Source organism: Durio zibethinus, chromosome 25, assembly GCF_047325235.1.
Source record: "Durio zibethinus cultivar Kanyao isolate XHJ-2024 chromosome 25, ASM4732523v1, whole genome shotgun sequence".
Classification (NCBI taxonomy): domain Eukaryota; kingdom Viridiplantae; phylum Streptophyta; class Magnoliopsida; order Malvales; family Malvaceae; genus Durio; species Durio zibethinus.
In genome coordinates, this window is record NC_143186.1 from 8365486 (window position 1) to 8393030 (window position 27545).

The 27545-nt window shown below is 35.4% G+C and overlaps 1 protein-coding gene across 7 annotated transcripts; it reads left to right on the forward strand.

Annotated features, from left to right (window-relative positions):
* The first annotated feature begins 428 nt into the window (after positions 1-428).
* Positions 429-26433, forward strand: LOC149511584 (uncharacterized). Of its 7 annotated transcripts, XR_016333838.1 has the most exons (15): positions 429-546; positions 766-1933; positions 2035-2761; positions 3091-3586; positions 4891-5042; positions 5115-8555; positions 8676-8888; positions 14839-15042; positions 15177-15380; positions 17202-17360; positions 19406-19460; positions 20091-20438; positions 20987-21425; positions 24512-24602; positions 25571-26433. XR_016333838.1 is itself a non-coding variant. In XM_089754825.1 (14 exons), exons 1-14 carry the CDS (start codon positions 513-515, stop codon positions 25773-25775), a joined length of 7875 nt encoding a protein of 2624 aa, XP_089610951.1. In that variant the 5' UTR covers positions 431-512; the 3' UTR covers positions 25776-26433. The 7 variants fall into 7 exon arrangements, 6 of the variants coding, with proteins under 6 accessions (XP_089610951.1, XP_089610952.1, XP_089610949.1 ...); XM_089754825.1 differs by lacking the exon at positions 19406-19460 and having other exon boundaries at positions 431-546; positions 772-1933; XM_089754826.1 differs by lacking the exon at positions 19406-19460 and having other exon boundaries at positions 431-546; positions 772-1933; positions 3094-3586.
* The last annotated feature ends 1112 nt before the right edge of the window (positions 26434-27545 follow it).

Below are 27545 nucleotides of genomic sequence, written 5' to 3' on the forward strand. Positions count from 1 at the left end.
AAGCAATTATTTTTAAATTAATACAAAGTGTTAGTCCAAAATAAGGTTTGATTTAAGTTTCATTGTATCTAAGCTTAGTTATTTAGTTATGTTTTAGTTTGTTAATTAATTGATTATTCAATTATTATGATTTGATTATTCAATTATTAATGTAATATTTGATTATAGTTATAACTAAAAGAACTTAAATTATAATTTGTTTTGTTCCTTTCCATAAATTAAAAAAAAAACTTGTTTTTTTCATAAATGAAAAACAGGTGGAAAAAGTAGGAAATCTAAGAAAGTTTGTTGGGTCATATTGTTTATTCCTATTAAAGTTATTGGACCTCTCTAAACCGAAGACGAAGAAGTTTAGCCCAGCCCAAAAAAAAAAAAAAAAAAAAGGAGACCGGCGGGCCCTTAACCTAAACCCTCTCTTTCTTAAACCCTACTCTGCAATTTTAGACACAGAGTGGCAAAACCGTCGAGTTTATTTCAGCGGCTTCGGTTTTTTTTTTTCACTTTGCCCTTTAATGGAGGAACCCATTTCTGCCTCTAATAAGCAAGGTATAACATCTTCTTTGTTTCCCATTTTTTCTTTATAGAAATTTTCAATGACTATTTGGAAAATTTTTTTTTTTAAATTTTTTCTTGGTTTTGTTTAGTTTTTGCTCTGTTCTTTTTAATTATAATTATAATAATATCTGTAATAACTGGGTTTTTCTAATAATGAAATTTGGTTTGAATTATTGTCATTATTTATTTATTTATTTTGTTATCGTTTAGTTGCAGTTATGGAATGTGATAATGATACTGAAAGTGAGTTTGAAGGAGGGGGAGAGGAAGAGGAAGAGGAAGAAGAAGGGGAAGGAGTTCCTGAAACATCTGTTTTTGAGTCGTCTCGGGAAGCTAAATTGAAAGAATTATTGCATAAGATCAATTCTATTGAAATCAAATTGTTTTCAGATGCTACCAAAGAGTTTGTTAAGTTGCTCAAAACTGATGCTGGAGCTGAATTGCTTCATCTTTATGTTCGGACTTCTCCTTCCTTGTCGGAGCTTCTAGAAGCTTGGAAGCTTCGACAGGGGAAACCTGGAATGTCCTATGTTTTATCTTTGATTTCATCTATTTTGAGTCATCCTGAGGGGAGAAGATACAATTATAAATTGGGTGTGAGTAGGGTGCTTGATAAGTTTGCTAGATTGATTGTTGATGAAAAGTTGGAGGATGTTTATAAGGAATTGAATAGTAAAGATGGGAAGCGTCAAAATGCTGCACTTTTGTTGATGGGATCGGTTATTAGGCGTGGTTCAGGCTTGGCTTCTGAGGTTGCCAGGAAATTTGATTTTAAACTCCAGGGGTTTTCTAAGCTTTCAGAGTATAAAAAAAGAAAGCAGATTGATAAGAAAAAATATTCGACTAGAAAGTCATTTGTTGGGTTTGCTATGTCATTTTTGGAGATGGGGAAGCCGGGGTTGTTGAGGTGGATCTTGCAACAGAGAGAAATGTATTCTGGTGTACTGAGATGCCTTGGGAATGATGATGATGAAACTGTTTCATATATTTTGGCTACATTGCGTGATAGGGTTCTCACAGAAGAGTCATTAGTGCCCCCAGGTCTTAGGAGCGTTCTCTTTGGCAGTGTTACTTTAGAACAGCTGGTAAACATTTCTGGAAGGGAGAATGGGGGAGTTGCTGCAGAATTGGCCTACACTGTTCTTCTTATGGTATGCACAGATCCTTCTAATGGGTTGATGCCTGATTTGGAGAGACATCCTAATCCATTAAAGGGTAATCCAAAGAGATTATTGGGGGTCATGAAAAAGCTAAAAGCAACAGAGATTGGCTATCATAAGGACTTACTTTTGGCTACTCTTAGGGGGAGACCATCCTTGGGTGCAGCTTATATGAATGAGTTCCCATACAGTGTTGAAGATCATGCATCGCCTACTTGGTCAGTTTTCCTCATCACTTTCATAAGATCCTGCCCTTTATCCTTGTTAATACTGTTTCCTATATTACTGCATTTATTAGTGGTAACTGAAGCACTTGCAGGTTTTCTACTGTTTCTCTGGCTGCAAGCTTGATTTCCTCTGTGGCCATGGGAAATCCATTTGGTTTCTTTGACGCTAAGTCTCATGATCCACCTTCCTTTGATAGTGTAGATGTGCAGAATATCATTAATTGCATATGTCCTCGTCCACTCAGCAGATCTGTAGTCACCAAGGGTTTGCTTCACTCTGATTTTCTTGTGAAGCATGGAGCCTTAAGGGTTCTTTTGGAGGAGTTGAAGTTGTTGGATTCCTTCATCAGTTCTTTGAGCCACATTTCTTGTGTGAGGAATCAGATGATGGAAAGTTGGGCATCATTGAAGCGAGATATTCAGAATGAGGTTCAAACTTTGCTCCCTAATACACAGGTCTTGTTGACACTATTTTCTTCGCTGGGTACCCACGGTAGAATTCCTTCTTTGAAGAGGAAACCTGGTTTAGAAACATTTTCAGAAAACAGCAGTTTAAAGAAATTGAAAGCTGGTGTTTCAAAGGAGGATTCAGACATTATTGTAGGTGGGATAACCTCTGGTCCTGACATTGCTTTGCCCGAGGATCATGACATGGTTGCAGATGCACATGTGACAGATGTGTTGGGCACTGAAAAGGAATTTTTGAATGTCATTTCAGAAATTTGGGGTTTAGACCTATCCTCCAGCCCTATTATGGAATTAAAAGATGCGGAGATGTATTTCTACTCTAAGCTTCTGGACACTCTCAAGATTTATCTTGTAAGTTTCAGTTCTTTGAATATGTATCTTTTAAGTTCCAATTCATAGAACCTTGTTTGAGAGATATGTCACCAAAATGCACATGTTCAACTGGCAGAGCAAATATTCTAATGGATGTTTGGTTTTTCTTAGCAGCATCCTTTTGCATAATGAAGTTTCCAGTCAAGGCACTAAATGAGTGCCATGGATTAGCTCTATACATCAACCTATACTATCATTTTTGAGGAAAAATGAAGCTTATCATTCTTTTTTATTTTGACTTCTAAAGTGAATGATCTCTACTGTAATTTAGTTCTAAAATAGTTTTTTTTTTCTTTTACTTTGTGCAGCAGGCTCTACCTACTGTATTAGAGGGATCATTTGACTTCTTCATGAATCTTCTGAGCAGTCCATCAGCATTGCCAATAGATCTTCAGCGCTCTCTTCTGTCTTTGCTAATAGAATACATAGGATGGTCTCCAGCGAACAGAAAATTTAATAGAATCCCATTGCTGATGTACAAGCATCTGCAGATGTTCGTTAACTTGCTAATTCTTTCACCAAATAGTGACATAAAGAATCAAGCATATTTACTGGCAAGAGCAGCTATGTTGAGTACTGGTGCCTTTGACAGAAACCCGTGTGAAATTGATGCATGGTTCTTATTTTTGCCAGGTTATGGCAGAAATAAATCCTCTGTTGAGGGGCATGGAGTGGAAGTGCTGCAGAGCCTTTCTGCAGTTGTTGTCTCATTCTTAGGTGATGCTATTTCCACCATTGGGAATAATCTGTTCAAACATTGGGATATATTTCGGCGTTACATATCCCGCTTAAAAGGCTTTAAAGGTAGCTAGTAATTTATATCCTTTTGTTGACCTTACATTGTTATATTTGCATACATAGTTTTGTAAGTGGAATTTGTAGTTACTAATAGGACGTACTCTTCTGTCTAATTTTCGTTGTCCAGCTTTCCTTGTTGGGGTATCCCAAAATTGCTCCTTTTCCATTTTTGAACACCCAATACTCTTTAAGTATTTCAAATTTATTTTTTGCAATTTTTATTTTTATATGTTTTTAACCTTTTGTATTAAAAAGCATTATAAATGAATGTTATAAAAATTTTAATATTTTAATAAAAAATTTGCTAAAGTTAAGGCTTCTTTTTTCATTAATGTACATAAAAGTCAAATGGCAACAAACATAAAGAGACAAGGGGAGTTTGTATATTTATGATTCTAGTAATAGATGCATTAAACTTCAAGGTTTATATTGCTTTAAGCTGTTTGTCATTGAGATTGCTTGTTCAAATATTGAATGATCTGCAATCAAATGGGGAACTTTTGCTTCCCTTCTCTTCCAGTATTTCAAGAATTTGGTGAACAAAGCTGTTCCATCTTTCAGCTATTTCAAGAATTTTTGAGAGATGCCGTGAGCTTAAAACATATATAAATTTTTTTACAGCAAAAATTTGCCCTCGTGAACAGTTTGGTAGCTCTATAGCATTACAAAATAAATAGATAATGGTCTATTATATGCAGGACTCAGTCTTTGCCTTAGTAGTTCTGTTATTGCTCTTTCTGTTTCTCTTTCTGTTGCTCTGTCTGTTTTAGTTATTCTTAATATTTAACTCTATGCAAAGTATTCCTAATTCCTGTTCAATTTATTGACAAATACTTTAAGACCAAGATCAGCTTTTATGACCTGATTACCATAGCTGCAATTTTTCTTCTTTAGTTTGGGCAGTAACAACTTATATGAGGTTGATAAAGTTATTGCATTTATTGCAAGAGCATGCCATTTTTTGGATTCTGCAACTAGCAATATTTACTAACAAGCTTAGCAGAAAATTGGTTCCGGTTTAGTATTTGATAGTAGAAATATCAATTACTCAACATCTAGATAATCTTTTAAGGGTTTAAGACATTAGATGTTTTGAGACTGTCAGATTTTGTGTCAATTGATAAGGTTTCACTGATAAAATTTAAAATTATGGTGACTTTGCTAATACTTTTAAAAGTAAATCTTCTTTTAAAAAATATGTAAAATAAGTTGGGAGGAGACTTTGATCTGTGGTTCAAGATTTTTCTGTCCCTCAAAATTTGAGATAAATGGCAGTATTATTTATTGAAGCCACTGCTCATGTTCTGCAGGTATATCACCTAACTTTAGCCTTCTCATTATATGTGCCCTCAATAAATGTCTAAGATTGCTCAATTCCTCATCCGGAACCTTTTCATTATCTGAGAAGTCAATGATATCATTGTATGTGTGCAATACATTGAAGTATCTCTTGCAGACACAGGTACATATTTTGCACTTAGCTTATGCTAGAAAACTTTCTATATGTGATTTTCTAAGATAACTGAAATTTTAGGTAGATGCAGCACTCTTGTCTGATTTAATTCAATCAGTTTTGTCTGAGGGACTTGGTGATCGCTGTTCCATGGTTTATGATTCTGGGGATTTCTTTTGTGAGTGGAGGCCATTGAAGAGCTTATTGTACTTTTCACAAAATGCTTTGTATCCACGACCTCATTGCTATCTTTCAATTGACAAAACTGCTATCCTTGATGATAATTCGTTTGCAAATACACTTTGTGAAGTGAAAAAAATTATTAGAAATGAGCATCAAGGTGAACTAAGTGGAATAGTTAAGGCCTTTTATTCTGCAACGTTATGTGCGGCACCTGAGGATATATTAATGAATTTTCCTTTGGTAATGACTATTTCTCTGAAGCTTGGTGTAGCTGTCCTACTTTTATCATCATTAATATTTAGTGAGCAAAATTTTTTTGTTGGTATTTCTAATTTATGGCCTGAGGTGTTTTTTCCTGGTCTGGAAATGGCTTTGACAAGGATCCATCAACAAGGCAATGATGATGCTGAAGGAATGATTTCTAACATTGATTTAGATACGATACAATCAGCTACCACAGCATTTAGTTTGTTTTTGAAGCAGATTCCATTTCACGTGCTATTTTCTGCAATTATAAGCACTGATGCCCTTTATTTATCGGAGCACTCCAAGGTGCAGGACTTGCTTTTGGCTAAGAGGTCAGAATGGACTAGTGATGGGCCCATTTCCTGTCTGCGCCTTGTGTTATTTTGGTTTTATCGTGTGCGAGTTTCTTATAGAAGCAAACAGTTAACTGAACTGGAACAACTTTCTGATATGTGCTTGATTCTTGTAAAGGATATGTTTTCCCAACTGTTGGCTTTAAAGCCTGATTTTGAATGTTTAATGGATAGTGATGTTCCTTTGTCAGCAGAAACCATAAGAGAAGTGGCAGAAACCATCTTATGTCATCCGGCAGTGATAGCATCGCTGACTTGCCCTTTGAGCTGTAATAAGGAGGTGAGTCTGGTGACAACAGGACTCTTAGGGAATGGTTTGGAGACTTTTCTGAGTTTATCTAGCCAGAGACTTCATAAATTAGATCGTCATGTCCTGGATCTGTTGACTGCAACTTTAGAGTACTACTTATATTTTTCAAAAAGCCATTATTCTGTCATTGAAGATGGGCCAAGGAGGACATTTCAGAGGGCTTTCAGTTCCCTGGTACAAAGGCTGTTTCTAGACCTGAGGGACAGGTTTGACGTGTGCAGTGCTAGTGGAGATTTGCAGCCACTTCTCTCATCATTTTGTGCTTTACATGCTTTGATTCGATTTATATCCCCTTTTGGGCTTCTTGAATTGGGGAATTGGATGTTTAGTAGAATTAATGTGAATCAACTGACAGTTGAAAATTTTCATGTAATGTCTGCTCTGTCTGTTGGTTTTTCTATTGCTGGTGGTGCTTTTGAAGTTTTGTCCACTTATTTGGAGCAGCCTCTAATAATGAGAGCACCATATGATTTCTTATGGGAAGTGGAAGAGAAGACTTTTGATGTTAACCTGTTGGAGGATATCTATGTTAAAGTTTGTAAATTTGCCTGTAATTTCAAATTGGATTTTGCCGATATGTGTTTGCTAAGAGCTGTTAGAGCTGTTAGTTCTGTGTATAGGCAAAAAAACACGCATCATGGTGCACTTCATCCATCAAGTGCATTAATGTCAAGGGTTATAATGAGCACTCCAGTAGAAATAGTTTCTCATTGCATTTCTAGAACCAGCATTGGAAAAGCTAAACTGTTGCATCTTCTTATTGAGATGAGTCCCCTGCATCTATCAATCTTTGGGCAATTATTTTTAAGTATCTTAAACAGAAATTTTCTTTCCAATGGTTTTCTGATGAAAGAAGTCTCTGGCTATGCCCTTTCAGATCAGGATTTTATGATGCTTCTTCCTGCTGCTTTATCATTGCTAAATTCAGCTTTTGTGAAATTTAAGACGAATTTTTACCAGCATTTTAAAAGCATACCATCCTTTTATTCAAGGTTGCTGTTGAACGGTTTCGTGCATTGGAACAGCTTTGTGTCCACAGATATATTTCAGGAGGAATACAGTGAGTTCTTGCCATCTTCTGCTGAAGAACTTTTTAATCTGGTTGATGGAAGTCTTCTGGGGAAAGCAATTAATTTGTTGAGATATCACTTTTTGTTAAGTGGAGACTCTTTCAAACTGAAAAAGCGATTGGAGCTTTTTAATTCCATTTTTGCTAGTTCTGCTACACATGAAGAACTGCTTGATTGCAATGTTACTGAAATGGATTTTAGTTCAGTTAACAAGTCATTGAACCATATTAGTAAAGTTGTTGCCAAAATATCATTCTGCAGGATGCTGTTATTTCCGGAAGACGATAAAGAGCTGTTTCTGCCAGAAGAAACAGATGGAGGCTTGAAGGAAATTTCATTAATATTGGGATCTAATAAAGCAGACTCATCAAGAATGCATTTTATGAATGCTTTAGTGGGTGCATGGCAATGGATGGTTAAGAAATTACCTTTAGTTCCAGAGTATTCCAAATCAATAATAGCAAATAGTGGGGATTGCTTATGCTTGTACGGATATTTGGAAGTTTTCATCTTGAGAAATATTCTTCAACTGACCAGAAAAATGCACGGTTATCTAATTCAGTTGCAATCTATTCCTTTTGTAGAACAATTAATGAGATCCACCCTCCTTCATAGATTTGAAGATTCCAATACACTGAGAATTCTACGAAGCATCCTCATATTGCTGTCAGAGGGAAAATTTTCACGTGTTCTATGCCTCCAAATGTTGCTTGGTCACTCTCAGTTTGGCCCTATGATTCACTCTATATCTAAATCATCTGTCTCGGAGACCGGTACCTTTTTTAGGCCAATGTCTAGTATTCTGAGGTTGCTTGTTATCCCTCATATCTCTTCAAATATGAATGATGGCAAGGATGACCAGGAAGCAGCTGTGATGTGTGTGAAGCAGTTAGAAATTCTTAAGTTACTTAGAACACTTCTCCAGTCTGGCACTGATCAGTCTGCTTTTGATTCTAGAAATGATAATGGCATAAATCTTAAAGAATTGCATTTGTTGCTTTTGTCTTCTTATGGTGCAACACTTGGTGAAATTGACTTGGAGATATACAGTCTGATGAATGAAATTGAGTCAATTGATTCATCGGAATCTAAATATATTGCAGAAATGGATTACCTTTGGGGCAGTGCTGCTATGAAAGTAAAAAAAGAACGTGGGCTGGAGCATAATGCTTCTATTGATATCATCACTGATACTGAAGTAGTTCTAGAGGGTCGAAAAATTAAGTACAGGGAGAATCTTCTGGTTGAACCCAAAGTATGTGCCGCAACAGTGCTGCACTTTCCTTTTGATAGAACTGCTAGTGATGAGCCTTTATCCTTGAACAAGTTTCCAACAGATAATCTTAAGGACGTGATTAAGGTATATCCTTGGTTAGTGTAGTCTATGCCTCTTGAGTTTTGTTCTGTTGCTCTAGCATTTGTATTTCATGTAATGATTATGCTATAACACAGATAATTTTTATAATTTCAATATTTGCAGCCACCTTCTCCTGGTGCTGGAAAAATACAGCGATATGATCCTGTTTTTATCATGCGCTTTTCAATTCATAGTTTGTCGGCAGGCTATATTGAACCGGTCGAGTTTGCTGGTTTAGGCTTGCTTGCAGTTGCATTTGTAAGCATGTCTTCTCTTGATGTTGGGATGAGAAAATTGGCATATGAAGTTCTTTCAAGATTCAAGATTTCACTGGAGGTACTGGAATGTTTAATTTTTTGTATATCAGTTATTGTTGCACTTCTTTTTTATGGTAAAATGGAGGGCCAATGGTCCTGAGCAATAACAATTAAACTAGTCTGGGATACCCAACTCCCACAATGTCAGCAAGCAAGAGAGATTTCAGATTGTCTGGAGCTTGCTGGTAAATCTAGATTCTGGGGTGTTTAAATAATCTTTTGTTGGCTAGCCAGTCTGAAATGAAAGTCTTTTGCCAAGGGATGTTGAAAGGTCTCCATGTCCATTTGGTGTTCAAGAGATTTTTGGTGGGTTGGATGATATGGGAAAGAGGATGTTTGAGTTGGGTGGGTTGTTTGATCATAGGCACTGAGCTTAATGAATCAGTTTCAATTTCCACTCTGTCCAGCTCCATACTCTTGGCCATTTAAATTCCATGTTTTGTTCCCCAAAGTTCAGCAAGGTCAATTGAACAATCTCCAAGGAAGCAAGTAAAACCTTCTATCCAATTCTCCCATTCCCCTCTAATATCTTCATAAGCTTCGTTTTTTAATTCTAGCTACCACCAAAGTTGAGTTTAAGCCCAACCTAATCTGGTTTAACTGAATGGAGAAGGATTTCTGATCTAGGATCCTTTTTGTCTGTGCTCATGGAGTTGGTGAGATATTCTTTAATAACTTATCCTAGGATCTCCAATTTTTCCATCCCTAGAACTCTTATCATTGGCTAAAATAGCCCTATTCCTCCACTTCTCTATGAGCCATATCATGTGTGGAAAAACTAAGAAATAAATCAGTGTGGAAACTGAATGTATGTTGGAAAACTGCTTATTGAGAATTATACAAGAATCTTAGGTTTATATACAACTAACTAGCGGTTAAACTAGGAAACTAAATCTTCCTAAAAAACTAATCCTATAATTGAGGGATTGTCTATCCTAATTTTAGGGATACAATACTTAATTCTAGAGATACAAATATAAATATACAGATTACAAGATTACAACCAGCTGTAAAAAAGTGTTTTCCCACACTCCCCCTCAAGCTGGTGAATAGGTGTTTTTCATGCCCAGCTTGGAAATAATTTCTTGAAATGTTGCACTACTGAGACCTTTAGTCAACACATCTGCAAGTTGACCCTTGGTTGATACATAAGGTGTACAAATCAACCCACTGTCTAGTTTCTCCTTTGTGAAATGCCGGTCTACTTCAATGTATTTTGTTCTATCATGTTGCACAGGATTGTGTGCAATGCTTATTGCAGACTTGTTATCATAGTAGAGTCTCATTGGTCCATCCCACTTGATCTTCAAGTCTTCTAGGATAATCTTTAACCATAGTAGTTCACAAATTCCTTGAGCCATTGCTCTGAACTCTGCTTCAGCACTTGATCTTGCCACCACATTCTGTTTTTTACTCCTCCAAGTCACAAGATTACCACCTAAGAAAGTGCAGTAACCTGAGGTGATTTTCTATCAGTTACTGAACCTGCATAATCAGCATCTGTATATGCTTTTAGAACTAACTCTAAATTTCTTTTGAATAAGATACCTCTCCCAGGATTGGCCTTCAAATAGTGCAATATACGGTAGACAGCCTGTAGGTGCACTTCGTTAGGACTATGCATAAATTGACTTACCACACTCACAGCATATGCTATATCAGGTCTAGTATGTGAGAGATAAATGAGTCTTCCAACTAATCTTTGGTACATCTCTCTACTTACAGCAGCATCTTCATTAGCTTCTCCAATTTTATGATTAGGATCTGTAGGGGTATTTGCAGGTTTACATGCAAGCTTCCCAGTTTCCTTCAGAAGATCCATCACATATTTCTGTTGTGAGATGAAAATACCATGCCGTGAGTGAGCTACTTCAATTCCTAAGAAGTACTTCAATCTCCCTAGCTCTTTTATCTCAAATTCTCTAGCCAAACACTGTTTTAGAGATTCTCTCTCTTTTTCATCATCTCCAGTTACAATTATATCATCAACATACACTAATAGAACTGTGACTCTCCCTGAATCAGAGTGCTTGATAAACAATGTGTGATCTCCTTGACTTTGTTTATATCCCATTGCTAGCATCACTTTGACAAATCTCCCAAACCAAGCTCTAGGGGACTGTTTAAAGCCATATAAAGCTTTTTTCAGCCTGCATACTTTGTTTGCTTCTAGATGACTTCCAAATCCCGGTGGAACCTTCATATATATTTCTTCTTCCAAATCACCATGTAGAAAAGCATTCTTTACATCAAATTGTTGAAGCTGTCAATTGTAATTTGCAGCCTATGATAACAAAATCCTAACTGTATTCATCTTGGCAACTGGAGCAAAGGTTTCCTGGTAATCCACTCCATAGGTTTGAGTGTAGCCCTTAGCCACTAACCTGGCTTTATACCTTTCAACAGTACCATCTGCCTTGTATTTTACAGTGAAAATCCATTTACACCTCACTGGATTTTTTCCTTTAGGCAACTCTACCAGATCCCATGTCTGATTTTTGTCTAAGGCCTCCATTTCTATTTTCATGGCTTGCCTTCATTTCTCACTAGATAATGCCTCGGATAATGTAGTTGGAACAGAAATAGTGTTTAGGCTCACAAGAAAATTTTTGTGGGATGGTGAGAATTTTTCAAATGACACAAAATTAGAGATTGGGTATAGTGGATGTTTGGTACATTCTCTGGTTCCTTTCCTAATGGCAATAGGCAGATCATAATCACTAGTTATAGTTTTAGGAGATTCATGCTCCTTTTGAGAAACAGAGTCAAAAACTGTAGTTACCTCATTTCCAGATTTAGGATCAGGTTCTTGGACTGGCACTGGTTCAGGATCTGGAACTTTTCTTCTTGAGTACACTTGTAATTCCTTCATAGAATCAAGAACAATATTATCTTTTGTCACATCTTTCGTGTTTGGAATGGGTTCAGACTCAAATTCAGTGTTTGACTTGGGCTCAGCAGAAACAGGTTTCGACTCAGAAGAATTAATGGGTGTAAATGTTGAAGAAGGGGGTAAATCAAGCAAAAAGAAGTCTTTATCCTTATCTTCCATGAATGAAGTCTCCCCCTGAAGATAAGGTTGAGTAAAAAATGGTTTATTTTCTTCAAAAGTGACATCTACAGACACAGAATTTTTTTGTAGGAGGATGATAGCACTTATATCCTTTTTGAGTTGAAGAATACCCCACAAAAATACACTTAATCGCTCTTGGATCCAACTTTCCCCTATTATGACTGTGAACATGAACAAATGATATACAACCAAATATCCTAGGTGTGAGATTGTTTGTGGTATTGAGGTTGGGATAAAATTGTGAGAGTAGTTCCGTAGGAGTTTTAAATCCCAAAACCCTTGAAGGTAACCTATTTATAATATGTGTGGCAGTGAGAACAGCTTCCCCCCGATAAAATTTAGGTACATTTGCTTGAAAAAGAAAGGCTCGGGTTGTGGCTAGTAAATGGCTGTTTTTCCTCTCTGCCACTCCATTCTGTTGTGGAGTATTAACAGAAGATGACTCATGGATAATCTCCTCTTTTTGGAAATAGGTAGATAGACTCTGGTTGAAGTAGTCTCTTGCATTATCAGACCTAAATCTCTTGATTCTCACTCCAAATTGATTTTGGATCATGTTTTGGAAGCTTAAAAACACACTATTCACATATGATTTGGATTTAAGTAAAAAAACCCAAGAGACCCTGGTACAATCATCTATGAATGAAACAAACCATCTCGCACCAGAAATATTAGGAATTGTAGAGGGACTCCAAATGTCACTATGAATCAAGTAAAAGGGAGTAGAACTTCTTTTGTTACTGATTGGAAAAGATACACGTCTATGCGTTGCAAATTCGCAAACATCACAATGAAAATCTTCGACATTTAATCCTTTGAACAAAGAAGGAAACATGTTTCTCAAGGTTCCAAAAGAAGGATGTCCAAGACGAAAATGATAAAGCCAGATTTTGTCTTTATTGGAAGATTTTTCAGAAAGAAATGACAAAGGTAAACTATTCTTAATACTACTTGTGTTATTTGATGTCTCAAGATAGTATAGTTCATCCTTCTCCTTAGCAAGTCCAATCATCTTCCCCGAACTCTGGTCCTGAAATTCACAATAAGTGGGATAAAAAGTTACTTTGCAATTCATATCTCTGGTAAGTTTTTGTATAGATATCAGATTAGTAGACAATCTAGGAACATGAAGAACATTTTTGAGAACAAACAAGGGATTAACTTGAACATCTCCTAATCCTGCCACTGTGGTAAGTGAACCATCTGCAACAACAATTTTCTTATTACTAGGACATAGGTTATATGTATTAAACTTTTGTGAGGAATGTGTCATGTGGTCTGTGGCTCCTGAGTCAATGACCTAAGAACTCGTAATAGGCTTAGCCGAGACATTTAATCCATGAGAACCGGAAGCTTTACTTGAACTAGAAACCTTACCCAAAGAACATACCACAGTAGGCTTTTCAAGGATTTTCAATAAGTTTCTCAGCTTTTCAATCTCTTCCCTATCGAACTCTCCTTGTTTCTGAGACATCTGTAGTACTCCAGTGATTTTTTCAGTTAACATTTCCTCAAATTGGGTGGTAGTGATATCTTTCTTTGAAAGGGTTCGGCAATGAAGGCCTAAACAGGATTCGGCAATGAAGGCCTAAAAAAGTCGGCAATGAAGGCTGAAAATTTTGCTTCCCAAGAAGAGCCTAAAGCTCTGATACCATGTGGAAAACTAAGAAATAAATCAGTGTGGAAACTAAATGTATGTTGGAAAACTGCTTATTGAGAATTATACAAGAATGTTAGGTTTATATACAACTAACTAGCGGTTAAACTAGGGAACTAAATCTTCTTAAAACACTAATCCTATAATTGAGGGATTGTCTATCCTAATTTTAGGGATACAAATACTTAATTCTAGAGATACAATTATAAATATACAGATTACAAGATTACAACCAGCTGTAAATAAGTGTTTTCCCACATCATGTTTGCAAACATAGGTCAGTTCCTTTCACCAAACTTCTCATTTACCTACCATTGATATTAATAGAGAACCAATCAAGGTGAGATGTTCTGTAAAACATAGTTTGCTTCTTGGGGGAAAAGAGTCTATCCATAGCCACCTTGCTTCATGGCAAGTCTCTCAACATGGGTTTTTCCACAAACTGCAGCTTGCATCGTCTCCAATGCCTCTTCTGTGTGCACTTTTATCATACACGCATTTTCTCTCAACACATCAAATCACTTTCCAAAATTTTCTCTATGGTGGTTTAACATCTGTCCTCTTAATAGTTATAGAGTAATAGTTGTAGATATGTGTGTGTCTTATAAAAATTTTCAAAGGGAGAATAAGTGTTAGGGTTTTATAATTATCATAATTTTCTCCACATACCTTAAGCTTTTGATCATAAATGTGTCCTTTTTGTTTTTATCGAAATGATCTTCTAAGTGGCTTGCAAAATTATGTTGCCTTCAAAGTGTAGTCTTTACAGACAGGCAGAAAGCAAACCTTGTGTCAGATCTTTTTTTTTTGGCTGATGAACAGTCTGATGAAGTTCGCACAATTCGAATCATCTTGCTTCTCACCAGCACAGGGAAACATAATTACTTTGAAAAGTAATTAACATAAGTTTAACTGATAAACCTTTTTATAAAGTAAATTGCCCCTCTTAGTTAGTTACTCCTTGGCTGTCTCACAATTTTGCCTGTTTCAGTTCAATGGTTCCACAATGCTTGAAATTTGGAAAATTATGAGATTTCCCTGTATTAATAATTCTTTCTGGAAGTGGATTCCCTAAACATTGGTAATTGAATGTAGACTAGAACTTAAGCTGTTAATTGGCTAAGATATTATCAACATTGGATATTATGTTTTACTGACTAATTGTTGTGCGTAAGTTTGCTAATTGCATAGAATTTTTAGTAAGAAATTTTTATCCAAGGTTCAAATTAATTATTGCAGGGGTGTCAGAAGAAAAAAGATGTTATGCGACTTCACCTGTTGTTGATGTATATGCAAAATGGAATAGAGGAACCATGGCAAAGAATCCCTTCTGTTGTAGCTATTTTTTCTGCAGAGACATCGCAGATTTTATTGGATCCTTTACATGAACATTATTCAACCTTAAATAAGCTTTTGATGGACTCTTCTAGGGTAACTATGAAGGTACTTGTTTATCACCAAGTTTTGCAAAATGCCGAAAACCTTTTGTTAAATATGCTTCTTCTAATTTCTTTCTCTTTTCTAATTATTACTTTATATGGTAACTAACTCTTTGTATGCTTCATTTGTGTTTGCAGCAAATACCCTTATTCCATGATTTTTTCCATAGTAAAGCTGTTAACTTTAGGGCACAGCGGCTCTGGATACTTCGCCTAGCTTATGCAGGGCTTAATTTAGAGGATGATGCTTGGTTATATATCAGGAGCTCTATTCTAGAGACTCTGATGAGTTTTTATGCTTCCCCTCTTTCAGATATTGAGTCAAAGAAACTAATTCTTCAGGTAATATTTAGGCTGTTATGGTTGGTTGTCTGTTTTGTTATATACTCCTGTATCATATTTTCATTAGCCTATTATTTTCATTGCCCTGTTTCTTGAAAATGTTGAACCTTGTCACTTTTTCTGTAAATTTAGTTTTCACACATTATCATCTTGTCACTGATACAATCATACTATATTCTTATTGTTAATTTGATTTGGGTCTCTATGTCCCTATATATTTCTGCTTTGAAAGAGCTTGAGGATTAAGAAAATATTAAATAAGTTCACACTAATTATGATTGGCAGTATATTTAAGTTCTAAACTATAAGAAATTGAGTAACATAGGTTATTTATATGAAGTTGATGAACGGTTTTAGTAAAGAAGCGTGTATTGGAAGTTTGATATTTGTGGTTTAGGGTTCTTTAAAGTTTAGATTGTGTTATATATATCAAAGGGAAAGAAGACAGTAGTTGGGCAATCCTGGAAGAACTTAAGTGTGGTGAGTGGTGACAGGTGAAGAAGAATTAGGTTTTGTATTGGTATGGTACTTGTACAAAGCTTTGGTGGTTTGAATATTCTAAATATGGGATGAATGATGTAATGGGAAATGAATGGAAACCGAGTGATTAAGGCTTAGAGGTAGGGCTTTGAAGAGACTAAAGAGAGATTCAATTTTAGAGAGAAAAAAGTGAGGTGAAAATGAGCCAAAATATTAATTAAATGAAGATGTGAGTAAGAATTTATATCATATTATTGGGATAAATGTAAGGTTTAGGTGGAGTTTCTTAGGTTCCCCAATAGAATCACACAATGTGTCAAAATTGCTGACATAGTATGGGAAATTTCAAGGTGGATTTAATGCCAAGTCCACAATTTTAATACATTATTTCATGGTTTTACCAGGAACCTAAGGAGCTCCCCCTTCAGCTAATATGATTGATCTGATGAAAGTTATCTATTCAATCAAATGTGTACTGAATTTGTGTGGCATGGAGGATGGTTGGGAACATTTGAGTTCCCTATGATAGGTTAAGGTTAGAAAAAGGATTCTCCTTAATGAATCCTACAGTTGAGAAGTCAGCCAATCAAGCTACGGTTACATCATTTCTCCTGCTAGCCGGAGTTTTCTTGTTTGTTCTTCTGGTTCATTCAATTAGTCATGGAAAAAGCTAATCATAATAACAATAATAAGAATCTCATGCTGCCATATTGTTAATGGGAGTCATACACAGTGGGGCTATCAGAAATAAATATGAAACAACAATAGGCAATATAGATATGGTATTTTTAATTGTAGGGACATAAATAATGATTAATTGAGATAAATATGTTACCATAATATGTGTCATCTACAAGATAATTAGCCTTTGGCTTTCGGTTGCAGCAATTCTTGAGACATCCCAAAAATAGAAGGAGGATTATTTTGGAACAGAGGAAATATATTTTGTTGATGCTGATTCTGGATTTATGATGATGCTATAAGTGTATTGTAATTTAGTGCTAATGCTCTATGAATTTTTCTATCAGTTTGTTCTTCTCGATCTTTATGTTCAGACTGCTACCATTGTGACAAACTCAGATGTCAAATTGGCCCATTATCTTGTGAATCTTTTAAGCTGGTAGTCTATCATTTCAGAGATGATATTAGATTGTTGCTTTTAATCTTAACTAGTCTTCTTTCCTTTATTCAATATCATTTAAGTTCAACAATTACTGCCAATGTAAGTGGAACAAATTCTATGCTTGAAAAATGTGGATGCCAAAGTTACTTTAATACCAGATTTGGTACTGTTGTTGATGAGCTTGCCTTATAAGTCCCTTTATCTTGTTTGCTTTGCAGATACTAAAAAAGTCTGTGGAGTTTCATAAAATGGCTCATTATCTGGTTGAACAGTGCAGTCTGTTTTCGTGGTTGTCATCTATTCTCTCAACCTATGGCAGAGTGCTGCTTGGAGATAATAAGAAAATTTTCTTAACCGAGCTGGCTGTGGTTATAGAGGTAGTTACCTGCTTCCACTTGATTCTACAATTTATTAACAGTGTCCTGTATGCGGATTAATTTATTTATCTTTGTTATTTTCTGCTTTTATTTCCAAATTTTCTACTTTCTAGCTTGTAACAGCTCTATCTCTTTTTTTTTCTTGAATAAAATCTTTTGTAGCATTGATTTCAATGCTGGGTGTGATGTGAAGGTTTCTGGATTTTTCGATTACCTTTTATAGCTCTATCTTTGTGTTTCTTTGAAATATTCTTTAAATGCTCTATAGTTGTTTCTTTGCAAACCTTTGTTCATATATATATATATATATATATTTGCTAATTTTGGTAAAATGACCTTTGGACCATAACGTTTGGCATTGACATGTGCTGGAACCTTCTTGTATGTTACAGTTTTTAAGATGCTGGCCTTTTTCCCTTGAAATTTTTTAAGGATTTTATTTCCTTCAAAATTCATGACATCTAGTTTTTAGGCCCCTATTCTGCTTTCTCCCTTCTTTATCATCATTAGCACCATGTGTTTGGCCTTGATTCTGAGGCTTTCAGTTATCTTGATGACTATGCCTACTTTATTATGAATAACTAGGTCTTGTTTCATGCTTTTAAGGAGGTTATCATGTAGGCACGACTTTTTTAAGCTTTTCTTGAGAATTATGAGATGATGTCTCTGAAAATTCTGCAGAGATCTATAGCAAATTCCTTTCTCCAAATTGACTTCCCTTGTTCGTCATCTCTTGCTCACTCTCTTTTCTTGTATGGTTATGAATCATAAATGTCTGTAAAGGATAAATAGTCTCTCTTCCAGATTCTGCTGAATGATTTAATCCCAAAGTTCCCAATGGTCTGTTGCCACTTTAGCTGGAGGTGACAATTGGGGGGCAGGGTGGGTCTGGTTAGGTTTGAGTTGAGATGGTCTGGAATTCTGGGTTTGGGACTTCAGGTCATTATGGGTTTTGACTTTTTTTTTTTGTTGTTTCTGCGGGTTCATTTTTCAGTGCATTTAGATGAGGATTAAGAGGGATTTCATTCGTTGAAAGAATTTAAAATTCCAGAAATAATATTTCATTGTTTCAGAAAATAAAATTTGGAATTTTCAAAAGTCTTTGAATTTTGATAAGGGGTTTTGAATGCCCAAATTTCTCATTTCAAATGACACCGTTGGTGAATTCCTTATTTTTTATTAGTAACACAAACTTTTATTCTCTTTCCTTTTTTATGTAACTTTTATTTTCTTACATTCTTACTACAAACACTCATTTTTAAATATATTTCTTGATCTTTTTAATATTATCACTAACATCTGCACTCTTTTACAAATCTAGTGACACTTTTATACCATATTTTTCCATATTTTCTTTTTCTATCTCTAACATCATTATTCTTCTTTTATACTTTTCTTTTTTTATTGTTTTGATCAAATTGCAATACTCAAAATTTCATTATAAAAGTAATTATTCAAACAACGCGATTTTAAATATTGTATTTTAAATTGATGCATTTTAAAATGACATCATTTTAAATTTCTCTCAGAATCTCAAAATTCCTCATTCATTCACACCCTCAACGTCAGGTTTAGGTTGTTGGCCTTTGAAGTTAGTTCGGACCAGGTCATGTTGGGTTTGGCCTTTAGGCAAGTTTGGGTCAATTCTTGCCACATTTTACTCTCATGACTTTGGATCACAGTTTGTAGCTTATATACAAATTCAAAATAATTTAAAAGAAACATAAAAAGAGAAAGAACAGTGGGCAAGTATGGTGGCAAAAAAGTTAAGGGGAAAGAATTTCAACAGGTATAAGCCAAAATCTGTTACTGTATATGGTTTTCAAGTTGGTCAGTGAATGACCTTTTTTAGAATGTGTTATTATAAACATTAAAGTCTGAACTACGACATCTACTTTGACTGTCATACCTATAATTGAAAGAAAATTATCTAACTGAAGCGTTAAGTGAAGATGAAATTTACTTTTTGACCCCATTCACTTAAGTTTTTTACTTAACTTACTAAGGTTAATATTTTATTTAATACAATTTATAATTTTTGCAAGGTGAATGCTGTTATTTTACCCACTCTCAGACTATGTGGCTATGCCCTTGGACAGAGTAGGTAACCATTTACGTACGTAATTGCTATTCCTCATGAATGACACATAGATCAGAGAGTAGAAGCTGTGTCCTTGTTGATTGTTTTAGGGGATTAGTAAGGTTCCATAAAATTGGTTTTAAGTGCAGTTTCTCCAGTCCACCTAAATGGGAAACATATTTTTTTTCAAAGACTTACATTTAGCCATACATTTTTTTTTTTTACTGCAAACTTTGGAATAGTATCAAAATAAATGAATGAGTGTGTGATCCATGTATTGCAAGGTGAATGTAGTTTCTCTATTTCACAATCCATATAAAACCAATTTCTGACTTAGCAAAAGTTCAAGGTTGTCGTTGTGATTTAAACTGAGTTAGTGTTGTCATCTTTGCCATCATTGATATGAACTATCAGAATTGCTCTATGTTGGAAAATGTTTCTTAAAAAAATTGCTATTTTTCCATTAGTTATGGTAGGACAAACAATATGGATGCTGCTTGAATTTCACCGTCTTAATATTACTTAAAATAGTCCTATTACTTAAATTACTATTCATAGTTGTATGACCCTTTAATGACACATATTTTCTCTGGACATGCTAAATGTTAACTTAAATGCTTTATTTACTAATTTTCTGTTTTCTGATTTAGATTGTTAATGTGGTCATTTCATCAAAAGATATCAGTGAATGGTTGCAAAGCTGTGCCCTTGAACAGCTGATGGAACTTGTATCTCATCTATATAAACTTATTGTTGGTGGCATGAAGGTGACAAATGAATATGCTGCTTTCATCAATCCAACTTTACAGATTATCATATCAACTCTAAAGATATCCCACAAAAGGCAAATATACCAGCCTCATTTTTCCCTATCACTTGAGGTTTTGTTTGAAATCTCTCTGGCTGTTAATGAACATGGCATTGGAAGTACTGCAAATGCCGAGTGTGGGCTTGAAGCTATACTTATGTGCACACCTCCGGTTGGCATTTTTTGCATGGTTATTCTCTCTCTCTGTTTATATACCTTTTTTGATGAATATTATGTACTTATGTATCTGTATAATATATCCTGATGGAGAATTTTATGACTGGTTTTATCATGTCAAATAGTTTTGTAAAATTATAAATTATGCTGATTAAGGTCCCTTTTTATCTCTTTTTCTTTAAAATGGGGGACAGGAAAAACATTTTTACTCATAAGTTTTGTTGACCAACTCCCTAACGGCTCTAAGAATAAAAGAGAAGTGGGATTTATTGTTTCTTGACTTGCTACTTATCTATTAGTACCTTATGCCTCTATATAGCAAGTTGTCTAATACTTTGACCTTATTGAGTTAGTTTAATGCGGTTTTTGAGTTTTTTAAATCAATATCTGGCTTAGAAGACAGAAGGAAAGAATAAAAAAAAAAAAAAAAAGGGAAAGAGAAAGGAGTTCTTTCAATCCATTTTTTCTTATGTTATTTCTTTTTTTTTTTTCCCAGTATTGTGCTACATTTGCCTTGTTCCCTTCACTAAACAATAAATTCAATTTGGATGTATTTTGCAGAATCGAGAGAAGCTCTCAAGTTTTCTTGTGTGGGCTACTTCTACTGCCTTGAAGTCCAAGTCTAGAAAAATGTTTCAGTGCAATGAATCTGGTCTCTGCCTCCCAGTAGTCTCCGAGGAGGCATCACATGAGGAGCCATTAACATTGAAACTTTTACGCTGGCTAACTGCTTCTATAATTCATGGGAAGCTTTCTTGGAATTTTAATGATTGGACTGCCACGTTTTCAGACAGATCAAACTTGAAAACTCTTTGGTCTTTGTTGGAATATGTTGCAAAGGGGGATAAAGAAGGCAGTAAAAGTAGCTTTCACTTTGAGGAGATGCTAGCAGCCCAAGTCTTTTATCTCCAGCAGTCTCTTGGCATAAATTGCAGTGCTCTTCCATCAGTCATCTCTGCACTTTGTCTCCTACTCCTTTCTGACGATTCCAATTTTGCAGGTATAGTAGAATTGATTAATATTTTCTCTATATGGCATCATGGATTGAGGTGGGAATAGATATTTGGGTTTGGTTTATGAAATGAATCAATTGATGTGTTGGTTGACAACCTAACAGGTTAAATACTCTTCTAAATGAAAACAGACATAAAAAACAATGTTCTCCGAGTGTTATTTTATTAAAAAGAATCCCCAAATATATAGAGGAATTGATATGTACAAAGAAACCCACAAAATCAGCACACAATCATCCAAGCACAGAAACAAATAAAAGACCAGAAATATAAATCCCAACAAATCAGGAAATTGATCCTGATTTGATACATAATCTGTCAACACTTCCCCTCAAGCTAGAGAATAGATATTTATCATTCTCAGCTTGTCAACAAGAGTCTCAAAGCTTGGTTTATGTAGTCCCTTCATTAGGATATCTGCTACTTGTGGCTTTGTAGGAACATAGGTCAGATAGATCACTCCCATATCAACCTTCTCTTTGATAAAATGCCTATCAACTTCCACATGCTTTGTTTGATCATGATGCACCGGATTAGGAGCAATACTTATAGCAGCCTTGTTATCACAATGCAGTTTCATAGGGTACTCAGCTATCATTTTCAATTCTCCCAAAAGTCTCTTCAGCCAGATAAGTTCACAAATTCCTTGTGCAAGAGCTCTAAATTCTGCTTCTGCACTACTTTGAGCAACAACATGCTGTTTCTTGCTCCTCCATTTGACAAGATTACCCCAAACCTTCGTACAATACCCAGAGGTGGATTTTTAAAGAATGTGACATCTAATGGGACAAACGTTTGTTTCGTGGATGGACAATAGCACTTATACCCTTTTTGAGTAGGAGAGTACCTAATAAAGATACATTTTACGGCTTTAGGTTCTAGTTTCCCATGAGATGGACTTTTGTTGTGAACAAAAGATGTGTAACCAAAGACTTTTGGGGGTAAAGAAGTAAACGACCTAGTTTGTGGATATGATTCAAGTAACATGTTCAATGGTGTTTTGAAATTGAGAACTTTACTTGGAAGTCTATTGATTAAGTATGAGGTTGTTAAAATAGCATCCTGCAAAAAAAAAACTTAGGAACATTATTAGTAAACATGATGGCACAAGCAACTTCTAATAGGTGACGATTTTTTCATAATGCAACCCCATTTTGTTAGGAGATGTTAAAACAAGAACTTTGGTGAAAAATCCCATTTTCTTTTAGATAATCACCAAGAATTGAGTTGAAGTATTCCCTCTCATTATCTATGTGGAAAATTTGGATTTGGGCTTGAAATTGTGTTTGAATTATTTTGTGAAATAGCTGAAAAATTGCCTGAACATCAGACTTGTCTTTTAATAAGTAAACCCAACAAGCTCGTGTGTGATCATTTATAAAAGTCATGAACCACCTAGTTCCAGTTATGTTGTTTTCCCATTAAGGTCCCCAAAAATCGCTATGAACTAAAGAAAAAGGTTTAGAAAATCTATATGGATGATTAGGAACATGAGTGTGTTTGGCAAGTTGACAAGTTTCACAACGAAAGGAATGGACATCTTTATTCTTAAAAAGAGAAGGAAAAAGAGTTTTTAGATATGGAAAATTAGGATGTCCTAATTTATTGTGCCATAACATAATTTCACTAGAAACAGAAACAGATTTACCATTTAGAGCCAAAGCTTATTTATTCACTTGTTGAGGATCCTCAAGGTAGTACAAGCCTTCATACTCCTTAGCATTGGCAATTATCCTCCCCAAAAGTAAATCCTGAAACTCACAATATGAAGGGTAGAACTTTGCCGCATAATTCAAGTCCTTTGTCAATTTACTAATACACTAAATTACATGCTAAATTAGAAACATGCAAAACTGAAAATAGTGTCATATTAGAAACTTTAATGTTTCCTTTTCCAGCAATAGAGGATAGTGATCCATTAGCAATCTTAAGGTTTCCAGAACATGGATTATATGTTGAGAACAATTCATGGCATCCAGACATATGGTCGGATGCCCCTGAATCTATAATCCAAGACTTCTTACAATCTGATTTTGCATCCAAAGCAGAGAGATAGTTACCTTTTTGTGCAATTGTGCACTTTGGAGTAAGTGCAGTAATTGGTTCAGAAGTTACCTTTGATCTACTTTCTTGAGAGGCACCAGTTATGGCTGTTTTGGCCATCAGAAAAGAAAAAACAAGAGCAAACCTTGCTCTGATACCATGAAAACAGAGATAAAAAACAATGTTCTCTAAGTGTAATTTTATTAAAAAGAATCACCAAATATATAGAGGAATTGATATGTACAAAGAAACCCACAAAATCAGGACACAATCATCCAAACATAGAAACAAATAAAAGACCAGAAATATAAATCCCAACAAATCAGGAAATTGATCATGATTTGATACATAATCTGTCAACACTAATTAATGCTAGATGTTGTGAACTTAGTGACAGGTGGTGGATATTAAACATTTTTCTGGATTCATTTTGGCATTTTATGATGGTTGAAGCGGATAACAGAATACAAGATCCATGTGTTCTATGGCATTGGTGGATGTGTGGCAGGAATGGGCACTTATAGGCCTAAATATGAATGTGATATAATTTAATGGCAAGTGGGTTAAGAGAGTGACTACAATTATGTTTCCTTTTGTTTCAGTTGAACCCAATACTTAATTAATGATATAGCCTTTGAGGAAAAAAAAAAAAAACACGTTCTTACAATTTGAGAAAGCATGTAGTAGCCATTCCCTGTTGATTGTAGGGCTTCTGAATTAGTTTAAGGGTGCTCTTGTGTACTTAGAAACATATGGTTTACCCAATAATGCCACTGTCAACTATTTTGGCTTGAAGGATAGAGGCTCTATCTGCTGGTGTCTGACTTGTATGCTTGTAATGTTGAACCTTAGCTGCTATAGCGTTTCTTAATTGTTTATTTTCCTTACCTGGGATAAAGGTACTATTTTTATCAGTGGGTTTACTAAAAATTTCCCTGGAGAGTACGTCAATTTCCAAAATAATTTTTATGCTTTTATGGAATTCTTTTTTGATTCATTTCTAACCTTTTCATGATTTCTGCTCAATCAGGATTGGACTTCATGCTTGGCTTTAGGACTTCAATGGTGACCCTGTGTTCAAGGATACGCTGCCCCCCTGAATTGAATCCTGCTTGGAGATGGTAAATCGCTCCATATTTGCTTTTATGATAATTTTATTTGCTGTTTTGTTAAGATGTGATAGCACACTTGGTAACTGCAATTGGGCTGACTTCAGTTGATTAATTGTTTAGTGAGGTCTGGCTTCATCATAGCTGGGGCATCTTCAGACTCTGGCTTTAGCTCAAGCTTAGCTTCATTAATCCTCTTTGTATTTGGCTTGTTGGATTATCAAGCTTGAGCTTGGGTCATGGTGTTATTTTGGCAATATTTTTTCACTTTTTTCCTTGATGAAAAAAAAAAGCAAAATGCCATAATCCAACTCTTTGATTTGCAGATGGAAGAAAAAAAATTAGCCTGAAAAAAAAAACAATTCCCACGCTCATCAGATTCAAACAGAGAGGGGACCATTGTTTGTTTAATATGAAACTAAAACCAACTTCAGGCTGCTTGGGCTTGTTTCCTTAGGGAAGCGTATCTTACATTTGGCTAGATTTGGTTAAAGCAAGTAATAAGTAAAGCCGGAAAGCCTACTCAGAAGACCTAGCTTCATTTCCTGCCCTAGACAAATATTCTGACTTACTCATACTCCCTTGTTAGCTTTAACCTTTTTTGTTTGTTTTTTTATATTGTTAATTTGTTGAGTTATTTGATAAATCAAATTGACAGCACTTTTGAATTGGTGGCGTTTACTATTAGGTTCTTTCCCATGGAAAGTATTTGAAAAAATTCTGAATGTATGGCTGTTCATTCAAAGAGCTGCAATATGAATTCTTGGGGTGCTTTTATACTAACTAGTAAATTGCACATACACACATATTTCCTCCAAATAAATAAAAGGGGGGTGCGGGGGTGGAGATTGAATGAAGTTATGTTTGGTTTTATTATTTATGCTACATATTCCTTGCTTGTTTCCTGATGAAGTTCATTTGATATTTGTGCTACCGCGCTTCCAGGAAAACTAAAATGCCTTGTTGTACTCTTTATACAGGTCATTTGACCAGCCATGGAAGGATCATTCGTCTGAACTGACTGGTTTGGAGAGGATTGATGAGCTTCATGCCTGCCAAACACTGTTATTGATGATCTCAAATATGCTTTGGAGGAAGTCTTCAGATTTTTGGGAGTTATCACTGCAAGATGTAGAGAACTCTGGTGTATTTGAGTGGGAAAGAAGTATTATAGAGACTGAATGATATCTCAGATGAATACAATCCTTTTGCATTCTAGATAATATGATGCAGTGATGGTGGGAAGCCAATGGACCAGTGCTCTAACTCAAGTAAAGATGGAAACCACAACATTGAGTTTGGTAAATATTGAAGCAATACTTGGAACAGTCAAGCCAAGGAAATACAGAAAGTACAGTTGGTCATGGTCATAGGACTACATATGTTGGAAACCATGGGCTATCTTGTATCCAGGCTGGAGCTTGTGAATGATTATGGAGTTAAGGAGATTATGATGAGTGACGCGGACTGGGTGACATGAGAAGTGAGCAATGGAGTCTTTGGCTTGGGTTATTTGTATTTGCTTCTTGTCATTGGCCAAGACCTTCAACAGTCACTCTGTTGCTCTTGCAAAGGCAATAGAGCAGCCGGCTGGTTAGCAAAACATAGAGCATGGCTGCTGGGATTTGTGAAAAAGATGGGCTCCACCATTCTTTATAAAGGTGCAAGGCAAGGATGCTCTTGGCTTAAATTTGAATCGCTGCAATAATGTTGCTACTTGAATTGAATAAACTAGCATGAATTCTTGTGAAATTACTGGTGAAGCTGAGATAGTCTTAATGGACCCTTTTACATTTTAACTGCGATTATATTTAATGAAGGAAGCAAGGCGACTATTATAGAATTTCTCAGGTTTCAGTTGTGGCATGTGGGTGAGTAGATAAAGAATTGGGAAAGTACACTAACATCGTATCATCAGCTCCAAAAAAAAAAAAAAAAATGAGAGCTACCCCTTCCGATAAAGTTACTTTACGAGGTTTGGTAGGTGTCGATTTGATAAAGGTTTCGGATATAAAATCTAAGCTGATTTTGCTAGTACATAATGTTAAAATTTGGGACATCCTGTACGGTACATATCCCATTAATCCCAAGGCCGCGTTTTGCTAGTTGATATGCTACTCCATTCCCACTTCGTTTTATATGCATTACAGAGCAAGTAGAGAATCGTTTCACTTTGGTTCTTACCTCATCCATAATTATTCCTATGGGAGAGAAATCTGGTTCCCCTGACTGCAGCTTCTTTATAACAGCCAAAGCATCTCCTTCTAGTACTATCGTCTGAAATCCCATATCAAAGGAAAGGCTAAATCTAATGCTCCCACTTCTGCAATTGCCTCCGCTACAAAAGGATCGACCTCCTGTTTTAAGCCGTAAGATTCCTCGTGTAAATATATTTTATATTTTATACAATATAAATATAAAAATTAAATTAATAAAACAAAGTATATGTAAAGTGGAGAGAAAGTTGTAAGATTCCTTTTGTATAAATATAAATATTAAATTAATTAAACAAAGTATATGGAAAGTGGAGGGAAGGCTGTAAGATTCTTCTTGTATAGCAAAAGTAAAAAAATGCAAATTGAAAAAAGAAGTCAAATTCATACTGCTAAGAAACACTATTATTAAAATTAATAGAAACCAGAAAAGAGGGAAGGGAAGTTTCATGGTGCGTAGCACATATGAAATCAATCAATCGCCAATTACCTTTGGGTCTCATTTAAGAGGTTTCTTATTTATTCCTTCCTTTTCTCCTCATTTCAAGAGAAAACCGAGAGAAAATTTGAAACACAACTTAGTTTTTAGTTTAATTTTATTTCATGCTTTGGCAGATTTATCTTAATTTAGTAGAATAAAAGAACAAGAGCTTGATTCATCTTCTAATTTCTAGATATCACCCTGTTAGCAACAGCCAGCTTCGTCCCACAATAACCTGCCTGCCTACATCATCGTGCAACT

Bases quoted from the DNA above. Each gene is read 5' to 3' on its own strand.
- LOC149511584 (XM_089754823.1), top strand. From the start codon at position 513: ATGGAGGAACCCATTTCTGCCTCTAATAAGCAAG. The intron at 8,889-14,838 runs GTACTGGAATGT...TAATTATTGCAG, and splicing joins GATTCAAGATTTCACTGGAG to GGGTGTCAGAAGAAAAAAGA. The intron at 24,603-25,570 runs GTAAATCGCTCC...CTCTTTATACAG, and splicing joins TTGAATCCTGCTTGGAGATG to GTCATTTGACCAGCCATGGA.